At 38.2% G+C, this 25097-nt stretch overlaps 2 protein-coding genes across 3 annotated transcripts in view; both read left to right on the forward strand.

The window, feature by feature from the left end:
* The first annotated feature begins 7174 nt into the window (after window positions 1-7174).
* On the forward strand, window positions 7175-16858 carry clrn1 (clarin 1). The gene is made up of 3 exons (XM_051679805.1): window positions 7175-7652; window positions 8563-8742; window positions 15183-16858. Exons 1-3 carry the CDS (start codon window positions 7400-7402, stop codon window positions 15446-15448), a joined length of 699 nt encoding a protein of 232 aa, XP_051535765.1. The 5' UTR covers window positions 7175-7399; the 3' UTR covers window positions 15449-16858.
* Window positions 16859-18750: 1892 nt separating this feature from the next.
* Window positions 18751-25097, forward strand: part of mindy4b (MINDY family member 4B) — a 29869-nt gene continuing 23522 nt past the window's right edge. Inside the window, exons 1-4 of one of the 2 annotated variants that reach the window (XM_051679777.1) lie at window positions 18751-19381; window positions 19457-19484; window positions 21450-21626; window positions 22061-22180. In XM_051679777.1, the coding sequence (XP_051535737.1) occupies window positions 19275-19381; window positions 19457-19484; window positions 21450-21626; window positions 22061-22180 (432 nt within the window). In that variant the 5' untranslated portion in view covers window positions 18751-19274. Of the gene's footprint in view, window positions 20210-21449; window positions 21627-22060; window positions 22181-25097 lie in introns of both variants that reach the window. The other variant, XM_051679776.1, reaches the window with a different exon arrangement.

The raw sequence follows: 25097 nt of genomic DNA on the forward strand, positions 1-25097 counted from the left end.
CCACAGTTATCCAAGTACGTGGGGAGCGATCAAAGGAACCATAACTGATTTAATGAGCCATTCGCAGTTTCACTGTACAGTCCGTGTGCACTTAGACCTGCATGGCTTAATCTTTGAGACAAGCATATGTTACTGGCAGGATCAACCAGGTAAGCCTACGTGACCGGCGATCGCGCACTGATGTCCTACACACGGGTCTCATGCCCTCCGCCTTGTGGGGCGGTGGAAACGCGGCTGCTCATAGGGGCGCGAAGCGGACTGTACTCCAGCTTAAGTGTTTGGGGGTATGGCCCTAGAGCCATGTGACCGGGAAAGGTGTGTTTCTCGGGGACGAAGGGGAGGCGGCGGAGGGGTGAACTCCCTCACTGTTCCCGCAGCGGCCGCCGTGCTCGTGCCTTTGAGGTAGACCGGCCATCTGAGTCTCCCAAGGCGGGGGTTCGGGGCAATCCGATGAGGGAACACCCCTGGAAGCCGACGCGCTGAGCGGGGAGGAACCGGGTGCCCATAGCAGCCAAAAAGACCGGGCAGGGGCCTGCCCCAGGTGCGTCACGTACTCCAATCGACCAGAGGTAAGAGGCGGTGTGAAAAAAAAGTGTGTGTCCGGCCTGCAATGCTCCATTCACCTGCTGACTAGAGATTCAAACATCCAGGCCTTTAAGAACCTGCTTCAAGCCAAGGGGCGCCACCCTCCATGGTTTGCATCACTGTCAGCGAGGCACCTGCTCACAATGCTTCGAGTTCCGCTTCATTTCATCCAGGCTGCATGAAATCGCTTCAAGCCGAGGTGCACCACCCTCAACAGGATCTTCTTTCCCCGCTGATTCTGCCAAGCACGTTCCCTTGGCTGTGGTTTCGCTAGATAGTAAGTAGGGATAGTGAGAATCTCGTTCATCCATTCATGCGTGTCACTAATTAGATGATGAGGTATTTGGCTATTTACATTATGTTATCAATCCATCTTGTAGAGATAATCCATTAGATGCTTGAGGCGCCACATTCCGGCGCTATCTGTGAGCTCTGGCAAGGTTATCGCTGCTAAGCAGGTCATGATGCATGGTACGTTCCTCAATTTGATGTCATAGGTTCCTCTTTTATAGAGATCATAGCATTTAAGTGATCCCAGAACTGATAGGAGGCTGATGTCTGACAGATCGCGGTTGGACAGTTTCAATGATCGCAGTCTCCTCCCTGATGGTCCATAGATCAATCCTCTACTGGAGATGATTATCAGTATGTGGGTTATCGGGGTTTTTGTGTCTGTCCATGTTGTAATTGCTGCGTTGTTGTCTGGAGAGCCATACTTTGTGATCTTTAACCGATAGCTCTCCTCCATCCTATAGCCTGCAACGATTGACACATCCATTATTGTTATATGACTGTTATTGGTGATCATGATGTCAGGTTTAATGAAACTGGTCTTGGTGGGTATGACCGGTTCAATCCATGTCTGATCTATTTTGTCTTTTAGGAGCTTTGAAATCAGCTTTACTACTCTGTTATGCCTGGCACATCGTGCGTCGTGTGTTATGTTGCATATCTGTAGTATATGATTTAAAGTCTCCTTAGTTTGACATGCTCCACGACATCTTGTCTCATCCTTATCCTTCCTCCTTCCTCTTGCTGCCCGTGCTTTAGTATGTAATATCCCTCCACAAAGTTGGATTCCCCGTAGATGGAGGCGTGGAAAGACATTGTCAGGCCTCTCCAACCATTGGAAGCTGGCTTTATCTACCAACGCCATCATCAGATCTCTCCCATCTACGGATGCCTGTAGCAGTTTTGTCCACTCCTCCTTCGCTTCCTTGGTGTTACATACAATTTCCTGAACTATTTTGCAGGGGATGTTGATTCTGCGTAGTATTGTCTTAAATTAGGGCTGTCCAGTCAAAGCTTTTTCAAAGATGTTGTTATTGGATAACAGTTTTTCGAATCTGTTCTTTTGTAGCAGTGGAATTGAAAAACCAAGATGAGGAATACCCAGTGCTCCAGTATTTAATGGGGCATAGAGAAAGCCAAGGGGTGTATCCGTAGGTAGGCGGAGCCACTTCCTCACTGCTCTCCTTATCATCCCATCCATCTTTGAAATTGTGTTTCTGTGGGCACATCCAATCACCAGTTCATGGGTTAGTTTTGGAACTAAGAATGTTTTTAACAGTTCCAGCCGCTGGTATGGTTTTAACGGCGCTGATGTGACTTCATTCAACATCCTCTCTAGTTCAAGAGTTTGTTTGGGTATGATCTTTCCCTTCCATTCAAACTCTATTCCCAGGTATTATTGTTTGTCAGTCGTTTTTATTGGTGGTACTAATCCGTCCTTGGTGGTATAGGAATGTGGAAGCAGTACCATATGCTTCCGTCTTCCATCCTTCACAATTGTCATTGCGGCAGATTTGTTAATGTTTAGTGACAATCCTGACCCTTCCAGGGCCTCGCAAAGGCAGTCAAGCTTTTCCTATAGTTGCTGCGGATGTTCTGCCAGCAAAATTAGGTCATCGGCTTAGGCCATGGCTGCCACTAGTTGTTCCCCTATCTCTAGACCAATCTCTGGTGTCGCCTTCTGGACAATGTCTCCCATTGTCAGGATAAATAGAATTGGTGAGATAGGGTCCCCTTGCCTCACCCCTCTCCCACATGATGTGGTCGGTTCTCCAAGATGTAATTCAGAGTGACTGTATAGGTGAGCCAGATATTTTAGAAGGGGAGGTGGCATTCCAGCACCTTCTGTCGATTGTAATATCGCTGCATGTGCTACAGTGTCAAATGCCTTTGCTAAGTCTAGGAAAAGTGCAGTCATAGGACGGATTTCATCATGGGTACGTCTAATAAGAGCGTGGAGTAGGGCTGACGCTTCCAGACAGCCATCCCTTTGTAGGAATGCATACTGGAGCAGAGAGAATGTAATCTGGTCATGCATTTGTTTGGCCAAGATTTTATGGAGGGCCCAGGCTAGCACTGGTGAAATGGCAATTGGCCTATAACCCCTGGGGTCAACGGGTGTTCTACCTTAGGCATGAATGTTACTCTTGCGCAAGATAGTGTTGTGGGCAGAGCTTCTGTTACCAAGAAGAGGTTGAATAATCCTGCCACCGAGGGCTGGTGCCATCGTAGTATTTGCAGTGATGTTATTTTATCCATACCAGGTGCTGAGTGTCCCATAGTTCGTAGAGCCTCCGTGACCTCCACTGCTTCAATCGGGGCTACCAATTCCCATTTAGTCTCCCCCGCTGCTGGTGTTATATTGCCTTTGTTGCTGGTTGTTGTAGATTTGTAAACTTCAGCCCAGTATTCCTCCATTCTGTCTATTCCACTGTCCAAACCTCTATAAGCCTCTCTCCATCGGCCTTACAAGACCGTATGGGCTGCATCTTTCCTTTTCAATCTGTACAGCCTCTGAATGTTAGCATATCTTGCTCGGCGGATTTTCTTATTAGACGTCGGTAATTTATCTTGAATTTTCTTAGGTTGTTGTGGTTTCCATTTAAGGGGAATGTGGTGGTGTACATGTTCCTGCAATCTCACAGCTCCCTGAGCAATGGTGATTTGCCCTTCCAACATTCCTTTTGTTATTTCCTTCAATTCATCACTGCCTATGTTCGGATCATCCAACATTCCCATTGCCTTGTTTAACATTCTCACTCTCCATGACCATTCCTGTTCTTTGCCTAAAGTAGCAGTTCTCTGACTTATCGTGGGCAGGGTTATTGTATGTGCTTGAGGTTCAAGCCTTATTGCCTCAGTTGTAATTGGAGGTTTCCAGCCGAGCGTTTGTAGTCTTTTCCTAATAGACTCTACAGATCTTCCTATTATTCTTTTGCTCAGGCTGCGTGCCAGGTCTTTTTTAAGCATACCTTCTGCCCAAGTACTATCGGCATACTCCAGAAGGTCTTTGTCTTCCTTTTCATCCCAGATCTTTCCCCTCACACCTCGTTTCTCACTCTTCTTATCTCTTCTCAGAGTTGGAGGTATCGAAACTTCCGGCTGCGGGATTGTTGGGGTTGCTTCCGAGGAGAATGACTGGCGGAGATCTTCTTCCAGCAGGGGGGTGTCCATTTTAAGGTCTGTAGTCGCTTCTTGATGGCGTCTGTGGAGCGGTGAGGGAGGGTTAGATGTAATATCCTCAGATGATCCTTTTTCAGCATTGACTCTCTCCATTCCTCATTAGCCACTTTAATCAGATGTTCATCCTCAAGCGTTGACCACATTGTCCTTTTTGTAGTAAGTTGTTGTAACCTCTCCTCATTCAGTTCCTCAGGATGCCGATGGTGTCTATGCAGTCCAAGACTCCTCAGGGAAGGGAAGGATTTGTCACAGTTTTTGCAGGTGATTGATGTCTTAGGAGTCATCCTTTTAGTCAGAGTACTAGTACCAGCCCTTGCCAGAGCTACATGGCTGCTGCTTCCCTGGCTTCCAGATGGGCCAGGTTTTCTATTATCTTTTATTGTATCTGTAACCAGCAGATCCCCCCAGGTGGGTGGTTGGCCCACATGGGGGCGGCCCGGATCTTAGTTCAGGTGGGACGGCGAATATATCACCGGATTCCCCCACCCTATCCAGCGGTCGTCATGAGGAGGCGCTCGGGCCATGTAACAGTCATAGTTACTCCCGCCGTTTACCCGCGCTTCATTGAATTTCTTCACTTTGACATTCAGAGCACTGGGCAGAAATCACATTGCGTCAACACCTGCCGCGGGCCTTCGCGATGCTTTGTTTTAATTAAACAGTCGGATTCCCCTGGTCCGCACCAGTTCTAAGTCAGCTGCTAGGGAGACCGCCCGCTGGCGCATCACGCGCCCCGGAGGACGCACAGACGGGGGACCCGGCCCGGGCCGTAGCCGGGGAGATCCGCGAGAAGGGCCCGGCGCACATCCAGAGTTGCCACCGTAGCACCGAGGCGCACACCGCCTGCCGTACCCGCCCTAGTCACGGCGTGACGGACACCCCACTCCGCGTGACCCCCCGCAAGCTGCCCAGCCTCCCCCCACGAAGGGGCCGACTGGACAGAAGAGAGGGGAAGGGGAGAGGGGGCCGCACGCTGCGCTTCGTACGGGAGGCACGGCGGAGGTGCCCCGGGACGGCTGCTCCCCCAGCTGCGGCGCGGGCCCAGCCCCACTTTGCACCCTGGCCCGACCGGCCCAGTCCTTAGAGCCAATCCTTATCCCGAAGTTACGGATCTGACTTGCTGACTTCCCTTACATACATCAAACTGATCTTGTTTTAAGGATTTTTTGATATTTTTATAGGAAAACAATAAAAAAATTATTATCAAGAATATATATATATATATATATATATATATATATAAGCAATTTCACATGAGCAAGAGTACGATATAGCCCTACATAAGCACTGCTGTGATTCGGCCGCAGGCTGAGTGACGTTGGTAATCACAGCAGTGCTGATTTAGGGCCATATAGCATGATTACATGTGTGATATTGCTTATATACAACAATTCAATGAACAAGTAAATTTTTAAAAATTAGGAAAAACTGAGTACGGTCACAAAAAACACATTTGTGCATGGAATTACTTTCTTATGCCACGGATCAGAACCTGTCGTTGCTAATTCAAACCAAATGATGTGTCCAAGCCTCTCAAAAACATCACTTCAGAACCACTAGAATCACAGCTTGGGCTGTTTCTAACATGTTATTGGAGAAACAAGGATGTATGTGTGTGTGTGTGTGTGTGTGTGTGTGTGTGTGTGTGTGTGTGTAGAGAGAGAGAGAGAGAGAGAGAGAGAGAGAGAGAGAGAGAGAGAGATATATATGGAGTGTGTGCAATCACCTGTTGATGATGTTGTAATCTGTTAGTCAGCTTTCTGAAGATAATGTCATTTTGGTGAAATGCATCCTATTTTCTCAGTGGAAAAATAGCCATCCAAGCAGGGGTAGTCCTCCCTACTTTGCAGTAGCTGGTGCACAAGAGTTATTCGCTATAGAATCCACAATCTCCTCCACCATTTTGAACAGTATTTTCTCTCCAATGTGGAAACTCCGGTAAGAGGTAAGTGCTTTGAGTTTGTGTAATTAATCAGTCTGTTGTGTCTCTCAGCTGTGATGAGCCTTAATGCTGAAGTTGTTAGTTTAAACCATTTAAAGCTATTTCCTAGCTTTAGTAGTGTAGTAGTAATACGAGCGATCACAGAGTGCTGTTGAATATAAACACTGACTCACTTCACGTCACCAACTGGCTGATATTACACACAAAAATGGTCTTTTGCCTTAACCTGCTGGCTAAAATATGTAATGTCACAAAATTAAATGTAAAGAGACAGATGGCTCTTAACACATCTGCACTGCTCTTACACTTTAATTTAGAACGACATGAACACAAGCGGAGTGATACACACAGTGAAGCGTCCGAATGCTGATGGCGAGACCATCAGTACTCATGAAACATCTCTCGTCCAATCAGATTCGAGGACTGGAACTAACTGTTCTATATATATATACTGTGTGTGTGTGTGTGTGTATATATATATATATATATATATATATATATATATATATATATATATATTGCAATATTGCCTTTTTTGCGTGTGTTACACTATTCAGAAGAGAAAGGTTTAGCAATAGGCCTACTAAAGAGGTGGGAGCACAACTCTAAACAGATAATAAATAGAAAATAGGCAATGTACACGGGTTATTATTAAAATAATTTAATTAAAGGGTTCATTCATAAAATAAAAAACAGTCAAGTTGTGCTTTATGAATAAAAATAATGTCAATATGTCAAAAAACGTTTCCCTTAGAATTTATGGCAAAAACTGAAATGAACTGAAATTAAATTATTTTTAATAAAAAAAAAAAACATTTAAGAATGAACTGAAAAAATTTATGAAAAAATTGACTTGCTAAAATTATCTTACCCTGAAAAACATTCACTTGAGTAAAACGTGACAAATAAACCCTCTATCCCCATATGCCTGTATATGAAATAAATACACTATTTCATTAAGAGGGATTGTAGAATTTAATTTCCTTTGGCTCAATAAATCTGTAAATATCACACATATTTAACTTGACATTTAAAGTGCAGTTAGAGCAGCTAAATTGCTTTGATAAATGCAAATACATCTTGATCCAATAACCAATCCGATGTAAGGTCAGTGCAGACTCATCATCCCACGACCAATGGTGCGAGAAATTCAAACCGGTAACCTGGAGACGGAGCGCTGTGTAACTCTATCCAGAGGAGACATTGTCGGGATCCAGCCTTATTCAACAAGCTTGTTCTGTTAAGTAACATTACTTCATAATATCCTAATTTTCAGCCTTGAGTTGAAATCGACAACAATGCCATTTTCCAAATTGGAATACAGGAAGATTGTGCGCAAACCTTTGGATATCAATTGATTACGGAGACCACAGTGCTCGCGTCGCATTTAGAAGCACAATGCCAAGTCTTCAAAAGAAAGTTATATTCTCATTTGCTGGTGTGCTTTCTTTTGCATGTGTTCTAATCGTCGCGGCTGCGATGGGAACTCAGTTTTGGGTTCAGGCTGCGGTTCTGTGCAAAACGGGCGCACAGATAGTCAATGCAACGGGACCGGAGCTGGACAAATTTATCGGAAGGGCGAACTACGGACTTTTCCATGGCAAGGGGATGAAACAGTGTGGTCTGGGTGATAGACCCTTTCAATTCTCTTGTGAGTAACTTAATGATCTTAAGAAAGAGAAAGCAATAGTGTTAAAACGCAAAAGAAATTCATTCTTCACTAAATATTTATTATTTAAACCACAAAACAATGCATTATAAGAAAATAAATACAGTGGCCTCAATAAGTAGCCTATTTGGAAAACTAAGTCACACTTAAAACTCTATGAATGGCATAGCATATGTAACAGAATAACCAAAAGTCATTTATTTTGCAGAAAGGTAGAAAAAAAAATCAGGTTTAAAATTATAAAACAATAGCCTATATAAAACACTTTCTGGTTGTCAGACGATAACATTTTATAGATAAAACTACGCTGGTAGTAATAATATGTGTATACTATGTAGCCTTTTGCATTTCATTCATTTTTGGTAGGAATTTGCAGTGGCCTCATTCAGGGGACTTTGAATGGGGCTTCATTGATGGGCCGTTATGACAGCTTCATTTACTAGAGCATTCTTTCCTAATGAGGTTTAGTACTGGCCCAGATTTGAAAGCTGTTTTTTGCCAATGTGTTGCAGAACAAAGGAATTGTCATCATGCAGTAAATTCATTTTTACTTAGATTAACAGAGACAACTTTTAATGAGAGTATTCATTTTAGATAAATTACTACAATATAAATCTCAACATTAATTGGGAATTATGGTTTTGAGTCAAAGAGGAACAAACACAATATATCACTTATTCACAATAACCAGAATAAAATTAATTTTAGTACAAGCTTGATGACTTTTCAAATTGAAAGCAGGTACTCAGTACCTTTTTCTCACATATTAAACATCATTTATATCCTCACTTGCTAATTTTCCAAATGTGCAACCTTTAAAGAATGTAATTAATCCTTTAATTTAAACTCAAGTGATGGTAATTATGTTGGAAAACTCTTCCACTCTGTGTAGTTTTTCCTGACCTGATGGACGTGATTCCAGCCAGTCTGCATGTGGCCGTGATCTTCTTCTGCGCAGTGCTCATCCTCTTCTCTTCTGTGTCCTCTGCGTTCTTCTTTTACAATGCCTTTGGAAAACCCTATGAGACATTGCATGGACCCCTGGGCCTTTACCTCTGGAACATGATAAGCTGTAAGACTTTTCTTAAAATATATAATGTATGACTTGTTTTTTCCAATTGAGAACACAAACTCACAGTGAAAGAGACAAAGAGCATGGAAAATGTCTTACATACATTTCAAAAGTTATAAATGCTTACAAAATTAGTGTACTGTATATAGCATACAAATATTCAATGTATTCTGCTAATTGCCTAAGCAAGTAATTATAATTATTTTGGCAATGTTCATTTTTTTGCCCTGTCAGTAAAGCGTAGAAATTCTCGAGGGAGAGAATCCAGATCCCGATGTATACAGTATGTGTTAAATCTTTCACACATCCCAAAAAAATAAAAATCAAAATAAATGCACAGTCTTTACTGCACCACAAAGAAAATGAGCCTCTACAATTGTCAATAACTTTCTCTTTACTAGTGAAAGAGTGATCTCAGCTATCCTGAGAAGAAAGATATAAATAAATAAACTGATGGAAATGAATGCGCTTGGTCCAACTGTCCAGATTTCCACTTCATCTGTAGTGTCAGGTGCCTCTGTTGTTATGTACTGATGGAGGATGGCACATTTGGCCATTTAATAGGCCATTTGACCTCTCCACATAATTGAACCATTAAAGACGCAAGACAGAAATTAAAAAATTAAAGCAGGATCACTTGCAAGTGATGTGGATTGAGAATACTTTGTTAAATGGCAAATGTATAAGTTTTGTTAAGAGGCAAATAATTTTAGTTGGCACTGATATGATATAGCAAGTTTTATCATATCATGTATTGTAAGTGAGAGTATATTTGGTTTTCCCTTAAAAATTGTTGTGAAATACTTAGGACTGATATTAGAATACTTAACCATAATTAAACTCATGAATTTATTGATGTTGTTGCAATGAATCTCAACTATGCTGAAATGGGCCTCTTAATATATATTTTCTTTTCAAAATGTAGTGCATTAAGTGTTAAAGGAATGTTCTAGGTTCAATACAAGTTAAGCTCAATAGACAGCATTTGTGGCATAACGTTGATTACCTCAGAAAATAATCTCGACTCATCCCTTGTTTATTTACAATGGGAGTTAATTGGGCCAGTCTATAAATGCTACAGCATGCACTGTTAAAAAAATAGCCACAAGACGTAAACATTATACATGTTAACATAATTTTAAAGTGAGATAAAATCACTTACAAGGTTTACGAATGTTACATTGTCATGGCAATGAAGTTGTGATATTGGATATAACTTTATACAGATGAGGTTAGTAAGCGATTTTGTCTCACTAACATCATGTTAACACATAATGTTTGTGTCTTGTGGCTATACTTTTGAAACAGTGAGTAGGCCTAAAGTATTTCAACATTTATGGACTGGCCCCATTTACTTCCATTGTAAGTACCTTACTGTAACCACAATTTTTGCATTTTTTTTTTTTTAAAGAAACAAGCGGCAAGTAAAAATTATTATTTATATATATAATACACTACCTGTCAAAAGTTTTGAAATGCTCATTCTTTATTATAAATTTTTTTTTTTTTTTTTTTTCACATTTTAGAATAATAGTAAAGTCATCAAAACTATGGAATAACATAAATGGAACTATGGGAATTATGTTCCAAATCCAAAATAAATCAAAACTGTGTTATATTTTAGCATCTTCCAAGTAGTCACCCTTTGCCTAGAATTTGCAGACATGTACTCTTGACATTTTCTCAACCAACTTCTTGAGGTATCACCCTGGGATGCTTTTTAAACAGTATTGAAGGAGTTCCCATCTATGTTGGGCACTTAGTGGCTGCTTTTCTTTATTATTTGGTCCAAGTTATCAATTTAAAAAAAAAAAAAATCTTTTTTTTTTTAATTAAATTTTCGTTTTATTATGAAATAAATTAATATGGTGGCACAATTATATTTTTGTCTACAAAACTAATTTCAAATATTTAAGCATACGCCTTCAGATCAGAAGATTTTTAAGATCATGAGAAACATTTCAGTCAAGTGTTTCAAAACTTTTGACCGGTAGTGTGTATGTATATATATATATATATATATATATATATATATATATATATATATACACACACACACACTTATCAGCCACAACATTAAAACCACTGACAGGTGAAGTGAATAACATCGATTATCTCGTTGCAATGGCACCTAGGGGTGGGATATGTTAGGCAGCAAGTGAGCAGTCAGTTCTTGAATTTCATGTGTTGGAAGCAGGAAAAATGGGCAAGTGTTAGGATCTGAGTGACTTTGACAAGGGCCAAATTGTGATGGCTAGACGACTGGGTCAGAGCATCTCCAAAACGGCCGGTCTTGTGGGGTGTTCCCAGTATGCAGTGGTTAGTACCTACCAAAAGTGCTCCAAGGAAGGACAACCGGTGAACCGGTGAGTGTCATGGGTGCCCAAGGCTCTTTGATGTGCATGGGGAGTGAAGGCTAGTCCGTCTGGTCCGATCCCACAGAAGAGCTACTGAAGCACAAATTGCTGAAAAACTTAATGCTGGCCATGATAGAAAGGTGTCAGAACACAAATTGCATCGCAGCTTTCTGTGTATGAGGCTGCATAGCCGCAGACCAGTCAGAGTGCCCATGCTGACACCTGTCCATTGCCAAAAACGCCTACATTGGGCACGTGAGCATCAGAACTGTACCATGGAGCAGTGGAAGAAGGTGGCCTTGTCTGATGAATCACGTTTTCTTTTAGATCATGTGGATGGCCGGGTGCATGTGCATTGTTTACCTGGGAAGAGATGGCAGCAGGATGCACTATGGGAAGAAGGCAAGCCGGTGTCCTGAAAATATATGCTACCCATCAGGATGTGCTAAAAACGCTATATTCGCATAGTTTTAGGGTTGGGGTTAGGGTTTGGGGTAGGGCTTAGTACAGCCTCACACCATATCACACTATCTGATTGTTATTCTGGTAGCAAACCTGATAGGTATTATCTGCCTGACAAGATGTGCTACGTAGGTTTTTAACACATGTCATGCTGTAGTATTACATACTGTACCAACAGGTTCTCCCGTGCCTCCCGACATGTGCTACCCATGTTTTAACTTTACATATCAATGTCCTGAGCAGGTAGCACAGATTGTCAGAACACCGGCAGAGGCAGTGTGATGCTCTGGGTAATGTTCTGCTGGGAAACCTTGGGTCCTGGCATTCATGTGTCTGTTACTTTGACACATACCACCTACCTAAAGATTGTTGCAGACCATGTACACCCCTTCATGGCAACGGTATTCCCTGATGGCAGTGGCCTCTTTTAGCAGGATAATGTGCCCTTCCACACTGCAAAAATTGTTCAGGAATGGTTTGAGGAACATGACAAAGAGGTCAATGTGTTGACTTGGCCTCCAAATAACCTAGATCTCAATCCGATTGAGCATCTATGGGATGTGCTGGACCAACAAGTCCGATCCATGGAGGCCCCACCTCGCAACTTACAGGACTTAAAGGATCTGCTGCTAACGTATTGGTGCCAGATACCATAGGACACCTTCAGAGGTCTTGTGGAGTCCATGCCTTGACGGGTAAGAGCTGTTTTGGTGGCACGAGGGGGACCTACGTGTAGTTTTAATGTTGTGGCTGATCGGTGTATAAATATTTATTCCATCCGCAGAACTGCCCCTCACTGGATGTTTTTTGTTTTTGGCACCATTCAGAGTAAATTCTAGAGACTGTTGTGTGTGAAAATCCCAGGAGATCAGCAGTTACAGAAATACTCAAACCAGCCTGTCTGGCACCAACAATCATCCATGTGATTATCTAATCAGCCAATCATGTGGCTGCAGTGCATAAAATCATTCAGATATGGGTCAGGAGCTTCAGTTAATGTTCACAATAACCATCAGAATGGGGAAAAAATGTGATCTCGGTGATTTGGACCATGGCATGACTGTTGGTGCCAGATGGGCTGGTTTGAGTATTTCTGTAACTGCTGATCTCCTGGGATTTTCACACACAACAGTCTCAAGAATTCACTCAGAATGGTGCCAAAATCAAAAAACATCCAGTGAGTGGAAGTTCTGCAGATGGAATCACCTTGTTGATGAGAGAGGTCAACAGTGAATGGCCAGACTGGTTCGAACTGACAAAGTCTACGGTAACTCAGATAACCGCTTAAAATTAAACCCGACCTGTACCCGAGACCGTGTGGCCTGACCCTACCCGGCCCAAACAATACCATCAGATTTTAAACCCGAACCTGTTCCGAATCTGAAATAGTTTACTATCTAATATCTTCTCCTAGCAAGTACTGTTGCAATAGGCTGTATTTTATGTAAGCATATGGGCAACATTCCTACTTGAAAAACTGACCCGAACCCGGCCTGAAACCCGTTGGGTTTTCGGGTCCCGTCAGGCCCGGGTCGGGTTGCAGACCTCTAACACACACACACACACACACACACACACACACACACACACACACACACATACATACATGTTTGTTTCACTATATAAGTGAGGACATCTCAGAGACTTCCACTGATTTCGTAGCAGGCTAATGATATTTTCAATCCCCTAATCCTACCCCTAAACTTAACCCTCACAGAAACCTGTGCACATCAGCAGATTTAAAGATAATTTGGCTGATTTATAGCCGATTTTTACTCGTGAGAACCACCTAAAATGTCCTCACTAGTGGGTTTTCAACAAGTTTCACTATATTAGTCAGGACGTTTTCAAACATTTGGCACTCACAAATATAGTGAAACCTGTACACACACAGACACACAAAAATAAATGGGTGAGACTAAAACAGCAGAACACAAAACACAACACACACACACACACACACACACACACACACACACAGAAATAAATAGGTGAGACTAGCCAGAAGGGAGAACACAGAACACACACACTCATGCGCACACACACACACACACACACACACAGACAGAACAAAGTTCAAAGAACAAATTCGGATTGACTGCAATGTAAAAAAGTATACCTTTTCCACTGTGAGAAAGTTTACGCTTAGATGCAGGTGCCTCACCTTCCAGACAAAACACTACATCTTTCTGTTATGGAAACAAAGACATATTCCCACAGCTCTAAGTTATAATTGTGGCCTTGTCAAGCCTAGCTCACAGTACATTTTTTAGCAGCACCACGGCAAAATGTTTTATAGTTTAGGTGACCCTGCAGCCATCTACTGGCTGTTATTGTCATGACATGATTTTCAAGTCATGTTATTTATAGTTTTTTCACCAAATGGCAGCAAACTGCCTCCTCACATTATGATGTTTTCTTCATGTTTCAACTTGAAGAAATAAAAGTATAGGTTTTCACTGTACTAAAGTTTCATACATTTACTTATTTGCACATGCAAACTAATGGTAAAATAGAGAAATTTACATGTAAATAAGAACAAAATAGAATAAAATCCCCAAAGTGCATAATTTTATTGATATTACATTAGGGAAGAAGAAATGGTGTAATTATCATCATCATCATCATCATCATCATCATCAAAACAAAACAAAAAAAGGAAAAAAAACTGTGAATACAACAGGAAGGTTAGAATATTCTCCTCTCTCGTTACTCTCAAATCACATTTTCGTACATTCAAATATGGCACGAAAACATGTTGTGTGTCAGGTTTGATGTCAATGTTTCTTATGCAGTGGTGCACATTTCATGATTTTGGTTTTTATGAATAAATAAAATAAATAAATAAAATAAAGTTTCTTAAATGTTTAACATGAAAAACCTTGAATATCAATGGACCCTTCCTATAGAGCAAAACATTATTTTTAGAGAAAAAAAAAAAGACTATAAAAATGTTCTTAATTCAATAATTTCATATCATATCAATATTTTTTGACTGGTAGAAAGTGTGCTTACTGTAAATTAGTGTCCGGTTCAGGTTAGTGAACGAATAATTCTTTTGAACCAGTTCTTTTCAGTGAGCCAATCCAAACTGGACTGAATTGATTAGAACAGTTTGTGTCTCAATTTAACACAAATCCTGTCAAAAAAAAGTTTGTAAATTGGACTGAACGATTTGTTCACACAGTCAGTCTCAATTGGTTGTCTCAACTTGACAGTTCTGATTATTGGGGGAATTACCTACCCCCCCATGCACCCAGAATCTACCCCATGACGTATGTCAAGTTAGAAGTAGCTGAAACTTTGAAAATCACATCTCAAGATCACTGCATTCTGTTGTGCTTCGTCCAGCTGTCAAGATTTTTAATGTAATTTATTGTACTAAATTAAAACGTGAAATGAACATCACTAATAACAAATAAAATGTACTGGAAATATTTTTATGAATTGACAGTTGACGGTTTTAATAACATGCATAAGAGTTGATTTTAATAATCATAAACATTTTATTTACAAAACCTTTTATTGGAAAAAAAAAGTTATTATTTTTTATTCATTTAACTATTAAACTATTAGAGGTTCTTATTAAAAAGTAACATCTTTGATTGTCAACTCTTACAGGTTTCTTAAGCTGCTTGGTCCTTATTCTATTCACCTCTGAGGTCAAGGTGCACCACCTGACTGAGATCATCTCCAACTTCAATGAGGGCAGCTTTATCTACAAGACGCAAAGCGAGCAGTTCGACAGGTCCTTCTGGCTCATCTTCCTCACCTTTCTTGTGCACGGCCTCAACATCTTGCTCATCCGCCTCACAGGCATCCAGTTCCCTTTTCAGGAGGCCAAAGAGTCTGACGCTACCACCGGAGCTGCAGATCTCATGTACTGACCAACTCTTTGTTCTGCTTCCTCCCCTGCAGCACTTTTCAATAGGAGTTTTATGAATAGCAGCATCAGTTGTTCCATTCTGTTTGAATTGACATGGCACATCTGAGCCTCTTAAGTGGTGAACTTGGAGATGCTCTTCTGAATGAGAAGGGTTCTTATCTCAAAGTGGGAGGCTGAAGGATGGGGGAACCTGCTCTTTCAAACATTGAGCATTCATTCTGTCAATCACTGGAGCAATTAAGGGTCACAGTTTCAAATGCCTGTTGCAACTGTTTTGCATCTTTAATAATCCAGATGTAGCGCAAAGGGGTGCAATAATTATTCTATTTCAACACTTAAGCCACACTTAAAAATGTATGATTTTCATTGCATTAGGTAATAAAATATCCAACCAAGTGGAATACACAGTCACACATGAAGATGTTTCTATAAAACACTATCATGTAAAAAAAAAAAAAAAGTTTTTTTTTACACTTTCTCGTTGTATTACATTAGTGGATAATGTCCATAGTTAATGTGATGAACTACACCTGCGTGAACTTGATGGGATCTGATGTCATATCGACTTAAAATATATTTGGGGTCAATTGGTTGAAAAGTTGTTTTTGGTCTAACAACATTTGTTTGCAGATGTTCCACTTTGATATTTTGTTGTCTAATGCAAAATACATTAAGTGTGACTTAAGTGTCCAAATATTTTTTGGAGCCACTGTATTTTGATATGTTTAAGTATTTTTATTTCCACCCAACTTGGATGTCAGATTAACATCAGATTGCTATTGATTTATCAATGATTTCATGATCAATATGGTTTTAATATTATTGCTAACTGTTAAACATTGAACTAATATTAAGAGTTCAAAATGTTATTCTATTTGCATCTTGGTAGATTTGATTTTATATTTATTTGTGTTATGTGTTTAGACTTGCACTCAGAATGTGCCAATAGCTGTTTGTAATGAGTAGCACTCATTCGTATTCTTTCATGTTCATGTTGTTTTTGACTAACTATGCTACTTGTCATGTTATCATCATGGGGACATTATTGATAATAACTGATAATAGTTTTTTTTTATTTTTTTTTATTAATCATATGATAATTTAACACGCTTTTATTTTTTGTTAGAATATAAACAACAATGAAAGATTCTCAAATGGAATTTTGAAAAATATTTTTATGTTCATTTAATTAACTGACATATAAATTAATGAGAGGGGCCAATTTGTATTCACAGAAATTCACTAATATGTATAGCATAGATATGTTGCATTAGTGTAACCAAAAGGGCTTTATAATTGAATCGATTCAAAGTTATTTAGCTATTTTTCATCATTTTTACAACAACAGTAGGCTACTTGGAACAACTTTTTTGTCAGTATAAATTCTGGACCTTTACTCGAAATAAATGTTATGAACCATTGTGGATTCTGTTACTTAACTCACTGCTTTATATTTGTATAAACAATTGGAAATGAAAAAGACAGTATACAAAGTCTGTAAAATTAATCAACATAGTATGTGCATTTTAGAGGCTTTAAGCATCCAGGAACAGTACCTTGAAAGAAGATAAAAGCAGCTGTCATCACTTAAGACAACTGGCATTAAAGAGCACTGCTTTGTTGCCATAGAATTTTAACCAACAAAAAAGGGAAACAAAGTACTCGACCTGCTGCCAGGAAACTGTAAAATGAAAGCAGTCTTTCTGTCAAGTTGTGTAGGCGTGTGTCTACTATGTGAATATAGAGTGTCAGGTATATAAGGAGTACCTTGATGGGCTTATTCACATTCAGGTTTGAACTGTAGACATCACTGTCTAAAGGTTTCTCACCTGAACCTGCAGCTAAGCTATTTGATACTTCTGAAGAAAAGACAAGGTAGGCTTTTTAAATATATGACAATGCAGTGTCAACAATCTAATGACAGGAAGAACGATATGGTCTGTGGTTATGTGACATAGATTGTAAAAAAAAAACAAAAATAAAAATAAAATAAAACTAATTAAATGCAACAAATGCATAGAAGATTTAAATGACTTGATTGACCTATATTTTTGAATGAAAGCAACACAAAAGGGTAAACAGGTACAGCAAACACTACAATTTATTAATTCATTAATTAATTAACTTTAATAATGTTAAACAAAACTCTTGTATTGGATGAACAGATGGAATTGAATCAAAGTTACTATTTCTATTTATTTCCTTATATTTCAAGACAGTTTAATATATATTAGATTTAATGCACATCATCATTTGAGCAGGTTTTCTTTTCTATTATCATCTTAGGTCTTTGCCTGCAGAAACGCATCATTAATGGGATACGATTTAAATTGATTTATTTATTATTTCTGGTCCCATTCTTCAAATGTGATTGCATTGTCAAACCAACATTATTAACAGGTAATTCAACAATTTAGTTTTAAAGTGGTCTTTTCCCCTGTTCTCATTAGCATTATGCATTGCCCTTTTGCAAGGTGAAGCAAATACATGACCTATATTCTCTATATCACTATATTTCCTGTGCTCAGAACCGATAAGGACCAAGACTATTGTTGATTGATGGTTAACCAGAAAAATTAAATGTAAGTCACCATATATAGCACTTTAAAGGTGTTGTTAAGTTTGATATGCATCATTTACTGGTCTACATCCTTGAAATTCCCATTCCCATGGGTATTTGTGCTTTTAAGGCATTGAACACTGTGATACAGCTTCTGTTACTGCCCTCAGTGATGTATAAAAATATCAGAAAAAAAAAATCTTGAAACATTATGATTAATGTGATTGAGTTCTCACCTAGCTAAAATACCAGCTAAAATAATGAAAGTGTAATTGAAAAAACAAAAACAAACAAACATTGTAACACTTACCTAGTAGAGGACACACTAGCATTAATGTCTAAAAAGTATCAGTAGATGGCACTGTAATCAAAGGGCAAGTGGACGATTTTGTAGGGCAGAAATAATATCCAGAGATACTTTAGCTAAAGAAGGACCACTTGAATTAAAATTAATAGAAGAAACTGAAACACCCAATAAAAGTCCTGCCTTACAGGTAAAAGAGCCAATCACCTTTTTAATACAGACATCACCTGGCAGTAAACTCGAGAATGCAAATTTGCTGGACCAGCCTGGAATTTTTATTTATTTATTTAGTTTGATCTGAGCTAAAGAAGCACAATTTATGATTCCATTTTTGTCAGAATTACTGCTTATTAATTCAATGACATTTCGGCTTTGAAACTTTTGAAAAATAAAACATACTTTAACAAGTATCTTTATGTTCCTTAATTAAAGGGACATGTACAAGATTTAATTAGTCATACTGCTCAATAACAGGTTGGATATTCAGTGAATAAATTAGCCACTACATGGTGTGTGAATGATATCTAGCAAACATATTTGTAAATGATGATATTATTACTGTTAACATAAATATATTGAAAATTAAAATTCCCATATATCTTTCCATAATAGGGTGGTCAAGCATGTTATAAACATTACATGTTTATTATTACTAGGCCCTCAAGTGATCCCACAAACTGTGCAGTTCTCAATACCTTCACAGCTTACTGTAATGCCACTGCTCTTTAGCATCCTTTGACTCATGAGCAGAAAGGAAGTGTCAAACTGGACGCGTTCTTAAGTCTTTAAAACGAGACTAGGTCCTGTTTGCAACCCAATCATCAAGACGTCTCACTTACATATTCTTTTGTTTCGTAAACCTGGGGGAGCTGCGGGACTGTTATGACACCTAATCCTACTACATGAGTCGGGAAAGTTGGAACTCGAACAAAACACTGATGTGATGTTTCCTGTTACTTGCAGATGGACGACGGTGTTGACAGCACTGACAACACAAGCAGTGAACTGGATGACATTCTCCAGCAGATAGCAGACCTGGATAAATGGAGAGAAATATTTAACTCTCGCGGGTACGCGCTCTCTGCTGTTTCTCTCAGCTAGCCAAACCTCCATTTAGTTAACTTACCGTGTGTTTACCGTTGCAGGTTGGAATTACAGGACTGCGTTGTTAAAGTAAGTAGTCGTTACTTGCAGTTTAGATTTCTTAATGTTTTCTATTTCTTCCGTAGGCTAAATTTAGACACACAAAATGCTTTCTTGCATTTTGTTAGCACTATTTTTAAGACATGACGGATCTTGTGTTCCGTCGGCGCTACTTTTCCAGCGTTAAATTGCTGTTCTGTGTGCCTATTCGATTTGACCGTTGCGGCACAATCACGCGCATATGAGCTTTCCCTTCTATTCAATTGCGTTGCGCTCTCCCTAGCTGATTTGAACGCAAGAACGCATCTTGTGTTGCTTTCTAAAATTTATTTAACGCCCACGTGTCAAAATGTAGCCTACTTCTTATGTGTTTAAATCTGATATTTCGATAACTGATAGGCCTACTTTAGACACTGTGCTCTCAGGTAGCTGCATGTATGTCATTTCTCAGTCAGCCAATTAGACGAGCGTATGCATGTGCCTTAGTTTTGCTGCCATCCTCTCACCAACCTTTAGTGGCCTTCAGTTGACTTGTGGAGAGCTGTGTGTTTAGTACGACGTTGACTGCAAGGCGTTTAACTGGGTGCATTGTTAGTACCATGTTTGAAAGTGAGCTTTCGTGCAGTGGTACAGTCGTTGTGAAACCCATCACGACGGACTATCAGGGCCTTTTGCAAACCATCAGGACTAACTTGCAGCATTCCAGACTGAGTTACATAGAACTTCTCCAAGAAGATGTGAAGAGAAACAAGGATGTGAGTTATCTGTTTTCACCTCTAAAATCACAATCACAAAGCTGGCATCCTCATATTCTTCAGATTTGTAGTTGGACTTTGTGCCTTCAGGATATCTGCCTTGTCTTAATTGAAACTGACTTTGAAGAGCTATACAATAAGCAGAAAATAATCATTATAAAGCAATGAAATTAGAGGATGTTTTTGAAGCAAAGATCTAATGCTGCTAACATGAAAACTGTGATAATCAGTTAATCTGTTGATTATTTCTTCAGTTAATTAGATAAAAAGCCAGATATTCATATTTTTGCACAACACTTTTCTCCAAACATTGTGCAAATGCAAAGCTATATACTGTAAGGCATCATACGTATACAACTTTAAATGAAGGGTCAGTGAGGTTATTTTTTGTCCAGATTTATTAAATTATAAAAAATTAAAAATTAAAAAATAATTTCTTACACCTCTTTTATGATGAACATGTTTTCAATTACTGACTTCAATGTCATTTTACTATATTATATAGTAATTCAGAATAATGTTTTATTATTATTTATTTTTAAAAAAAGCAGTGAAACAATTTTGTTTTATATACTAATTAATATTTCATATTTGAAAAAAAAATGTGGTGTAACCCATGAACAGTAGGTGGCTATTCAGTTGTCATGTGAAAAAAAAACAAACAAACAAAAAAAACAAAAACAAAAGGAGAGGGCCTTCTTTATACCTCTTTAACTTTACACCCTCATTACTGTTTGTGAAGTAAAAAAAATAAAAAAATAAAATGTTGTCATAAAGCATTAACATTATATAAAAAATATATAAAATATTAGCATTTTGATGTTTTTATGGAAAGGCACACTTTGTTTAGGTCACTGGAGTAACCCTGAGAAAACTTCTTGACATTCTTGTCTTTAAAAATATGTTTGAAAACTTTTTTGAAATTAACAAATAAGTTGTATGTTCTTTCATGTATTCAATGTTCAAAGAAAGTATTTTAATAAGTTTTAGTTGATGAAGACTTACATAATAATAATCATTTTTTTTTATCTTTTGCTATGAATGTTTTTTAAAAAATTGTGAAACCAACATGGACACAAAGATTAAATTTCTACAAACTTGACATGTTTTAAACTACATTTTTAAAAAATTTCTAATTGTTATCACCTCTGACAACCTTATTTGTCATTGACGCGTAACACAATGTTACATTAAATATGTTAAAAGTCTTTAGTTGTTTTTTTCCTCACTCATACTTTAGAGACCTATTGAGAAGATTAAAGCTGATGAAGACAGTGAAGACTCTTCAAGACCTGCAACCTCTGCCCAGCATATCAGTGTACAGAGCAACCTGTTAACAGTGCCTTACTCTATACCTCATACCCTTGCAGTGTCTCCAAGTCTGGGTGGGCAACCGCTGTCACCAGAGATTGCAGTGGTGAGTTGTGGAACATGACCCTGTTACTTGACCCTGGCTGTTTTGCCTCCCATGTGCCTCACAACTGAATTGCATTTGGCGTGTGTGAATGTGTGCCAGGATAGAGACTGATCATTTATTTATGAGGACTATAAACAATAGATCAAGATAGTGTGGGTGTTTTACTATAAACATGTAACTACTTATAATTATGTTTCTAAATTGTAAATTTACAAAATGTAAATTGTTACAAAAATAAATGTCAAATGTGTGTATACTTTATCACACATCAATAACTCAAGTTCTAATGTCTTTCTTTTTTCTGCATATATATATATATATATATATATATATATATATATATATATATATATATATATATATATATATATATTTTTTTTTTTTTTTTTTTTTTTTTTTTTGACATAATCCATTTTGCTTTGTCACTCATGCAGAATTTGAGAAAGATTTTGTTTGGGAATACCTTCCATGTATTCAACTATGAGTGGAAAAAATCATTCTTCAAGTTTCGGGAGCCTTTCTCTGACATGTCATACGCCCTAGAGGCAGAGAGGGTGAGTGTTATGTACACTTACTTCCACATAAGGGTTCAAATTAATTGAATAAAATATTTGGTCATTAATGACCATTGCTTATTGTTGTATTTGTTAAAAGCTATAAACCCTAAAAAGTTGGTGACTAGTAATAAGCTGTGATAAATTTTTTAAAATATTCCATTTAAATAATTCACAAACATTCTAAAACTCATTAGCAAGGCGAATGCATATATCTGAAACTTGTGCTTCATGTGGGAACATCTAATTTAACAGGTTTTATTAAATTCACAAATGTTATTTAACGTGACTTAATTTTACTGACAAATTAGGTTATACCAGCAAAAGTTATTTTTAAATATTCGATCATTTAGAAATAAATCCTTCAGGTTACCACTTTTTTCAGTGGAGAATATAGGAGACATAATCATCAAATAAGCAAATACTTTAAAATTAAATCAGTACTGTGATTTTTTCCCCCAGCAATTTAAAACAAACAAAGAAACAAACAAAAATATTGTGATCAGAAAAGCAATTATAATGGAAGTCAATAGAACAACCATTCTTTTTAAAACTGACATTTGTCAGTGTGACATGTTTTTGCTTGTGCATTTTAGACACACATTAAAAAATGAAAGACATGAAGAGCACTTTTGAAAAATATGTTAATACACTAATCATGTACACTCACATGAGATGAATCTTCTACTCATATCAGGAACCGAATAGAAAACCTAATTTTACCTAATTTTATTCTACATTGAGCTTGGCTTCCTCTTGTTGTTGATATCACATGACTATTTATTTTATCTCTGTAACCCCCTATTATCGACACTAGTTAACTGAAAAAAATAAAAAAATAAAATAATTATGACTGTGAATAGTGCATTTCTACAATGACACTTGTAACCATTAAAAGGGTCATGAAATGCTATTTTTTATAATTGTATTATCTTCCCTGAGGTTCACTGATAATACCAGTAAAGTTTTTTTTGCACCAAAACTGTCATAGTTTAGGAATAAATGATAGTTTTCCACCCTGTCTCTGGCCCTCTGTCTCAAACGCTCAATTTTGGCCTCAGCATCTCCTTTAAACTTCAATGTAAATGCCCACTGTTCTGATTGGCTAACATTGTGCAGCCCCTCAAAAACAGCCATATTAGAAACTCAATCGGAAAAGAATAAATAAGCTCTCCACAACATTATAAAACTAAATTTCAGGGTTTACACACAACGCACATCCAACACATTGAATCTGAATATTTGAAACTTCACTCACATCAGCACCATAACTATCAAACAGTCATGACATTTGTAATATTCATGAACTAAACGGTTTACTCACGGTTTTGATGTCAAGTCCAAGTGTTTTTAACTGCCCCATTCTTCAATAATAGTTCCTTTTCAAAGCTTGAATCGTATTATGATTGGTTCACAAGCAGTCCACACTGATATTAGCTGCACATACACAGTCCAAAGCACCTTAAAACATGACACACACACATAGTGCACTGAGGCTCAGATCGCCAGAAATGCATCCACATGGTCAAAGACATCCAGCTAGTGCTTGTTTACATACACCAACAATTAAAAATAGCGCAGATGGGCGCAAAAACAGCAAGCAGAGCAGCTGAATGAGGCCGAAAGGAGTCTTCTTTTCTGAGTTGTAACTGACACCGCGTCTTTAAAAAGCGGCATGATAAACATTCCAACGGTCTGTGTAATGCATGTTATATGCACAAGAAACTTAAAAATAGTCCAGTTGGGGCTCGTTTGGTGTTCAGGAACAGTTGGTCACACTAGGTCTGTCTCTCTCCCTCTCTGTTAAAGATACGAACTGAACGGCAGTGGGCGGGGCCAAGGGTGCAATGAGACATGTTGTGGGGCATGTAAATACAATGAGTAATATCTCATGATGTCACGAAGACAGTTTTTAAAATTAGATGTTTCAGTAGAGTGGGACCTATAAATGCTCTTTTTAGACTGGTGAGGAAGTTTTGAGTTCTGAAATTTACAGTATGTTTTTATAGTAGAGTTACTGCTTATATGTCAAAATATCAAGGAAAATTTGATTTTTAATTTCATGTCCCCTTTAACTATTGATGGTGCGCGATGTTGCATACACACCACTAGGTGTCAGTATATGTCCAAAAAAACTGTCATATCAGCCAGCTCAAAAAATAATAATTATAATAGAATAAAATACTGAGTTGACCATTTCTAACTTTTCCAACAATTTTAAACATTCTCAAAATCCCTTAAATTGTTGGAAAAGCAATTTCCAGCAATTTTCAAAACCCCTGAAAATTGTTGAACTTCAGCATACAGAAGTGTGCTGCAAGTAAAGCACAATCAAGAGACATTAATAAAGTTACTTCCCCATTGCCAAACCTGCAAGTTACATAACTCAAGACGGGTTGTTGTGTTACACCCTATAGATCACTTCTCTGATTTTCTACTCATGCAGAAGCCATCAGTATATTTCAGTCATATCTATAATAAACCAGACAACACCATTTTCTGAGTATTGTGTCACTACCCTCCTCATTCCATAATGAGCTTCAAATGATATTGGTTTTCATAAGCACAGATCAGTGCTCCCTTTCAACTAAGCAGACTGAGTAAGGTTGTTTCCCTTTTTGGTTGTTTCCCATGTCATTTGCAGATTACAGTGGCATTACTGTAAGAATGCACAGTTATGTAAAGAACAACCAGATTCAAGATTAACTTTCTCCACCAAGCATTCTCATAGAAATCTCAATCTATAAAATCTCAATCTCATTTCTGCACCACTACTGTCACCAAATGGAATTGCAAAATTAATGTTTTCGAATATGTTTCCTGAACACTCCTCCACACTTATGTCTTCCATTTACCATATTTTTTATATGAAAAGGTCTTGCATTATGAAAAGGCAATTACATTTAAAAGATATAAT

Source organism: Myxocyprinus asiaticus, chromosome 39, assembly GCF_019703515.2.
Source record: "Myxocyprinus asiaticus isolate MX2 ecotype Aquarium Trade chromosome 39, UBuf_Myxa_2, whole genome shotgun sequence".
Classification (NCBI taxonomy): domain Eukaryota; kingdom Metazoa; phylum Chordata; class Actinopteri; order Cypriniformes; family Catostomidae; genus Myxocyprinus; species Myxocyprinus asiaticus.

Bases quoted from the DNA above. Each gene is read 5' to 3' on its own strand.
- clrn1 (XM_051679805.1), top strand. From the start codon at position 7,400: ATGCCAAGTCTTCAAAAGAAAGTTATATTCTCATTTGCTGGTGTGCTT. The intron at 7,653-8,562 runs GTGAGTAACTTA...CACTCTGTGTAG, and splicing joins TAGACCCTTTCAATTCTCTT to TTTTTCCTGACCTGATGGAC. The intron at 8,743-15,182 runs GTAAGACTTTTC...CAACTCTTACAG, and splicing joins CCTCTGGAACATGATAAGCT to GTTTCTTAAGCTGCTTGGTC.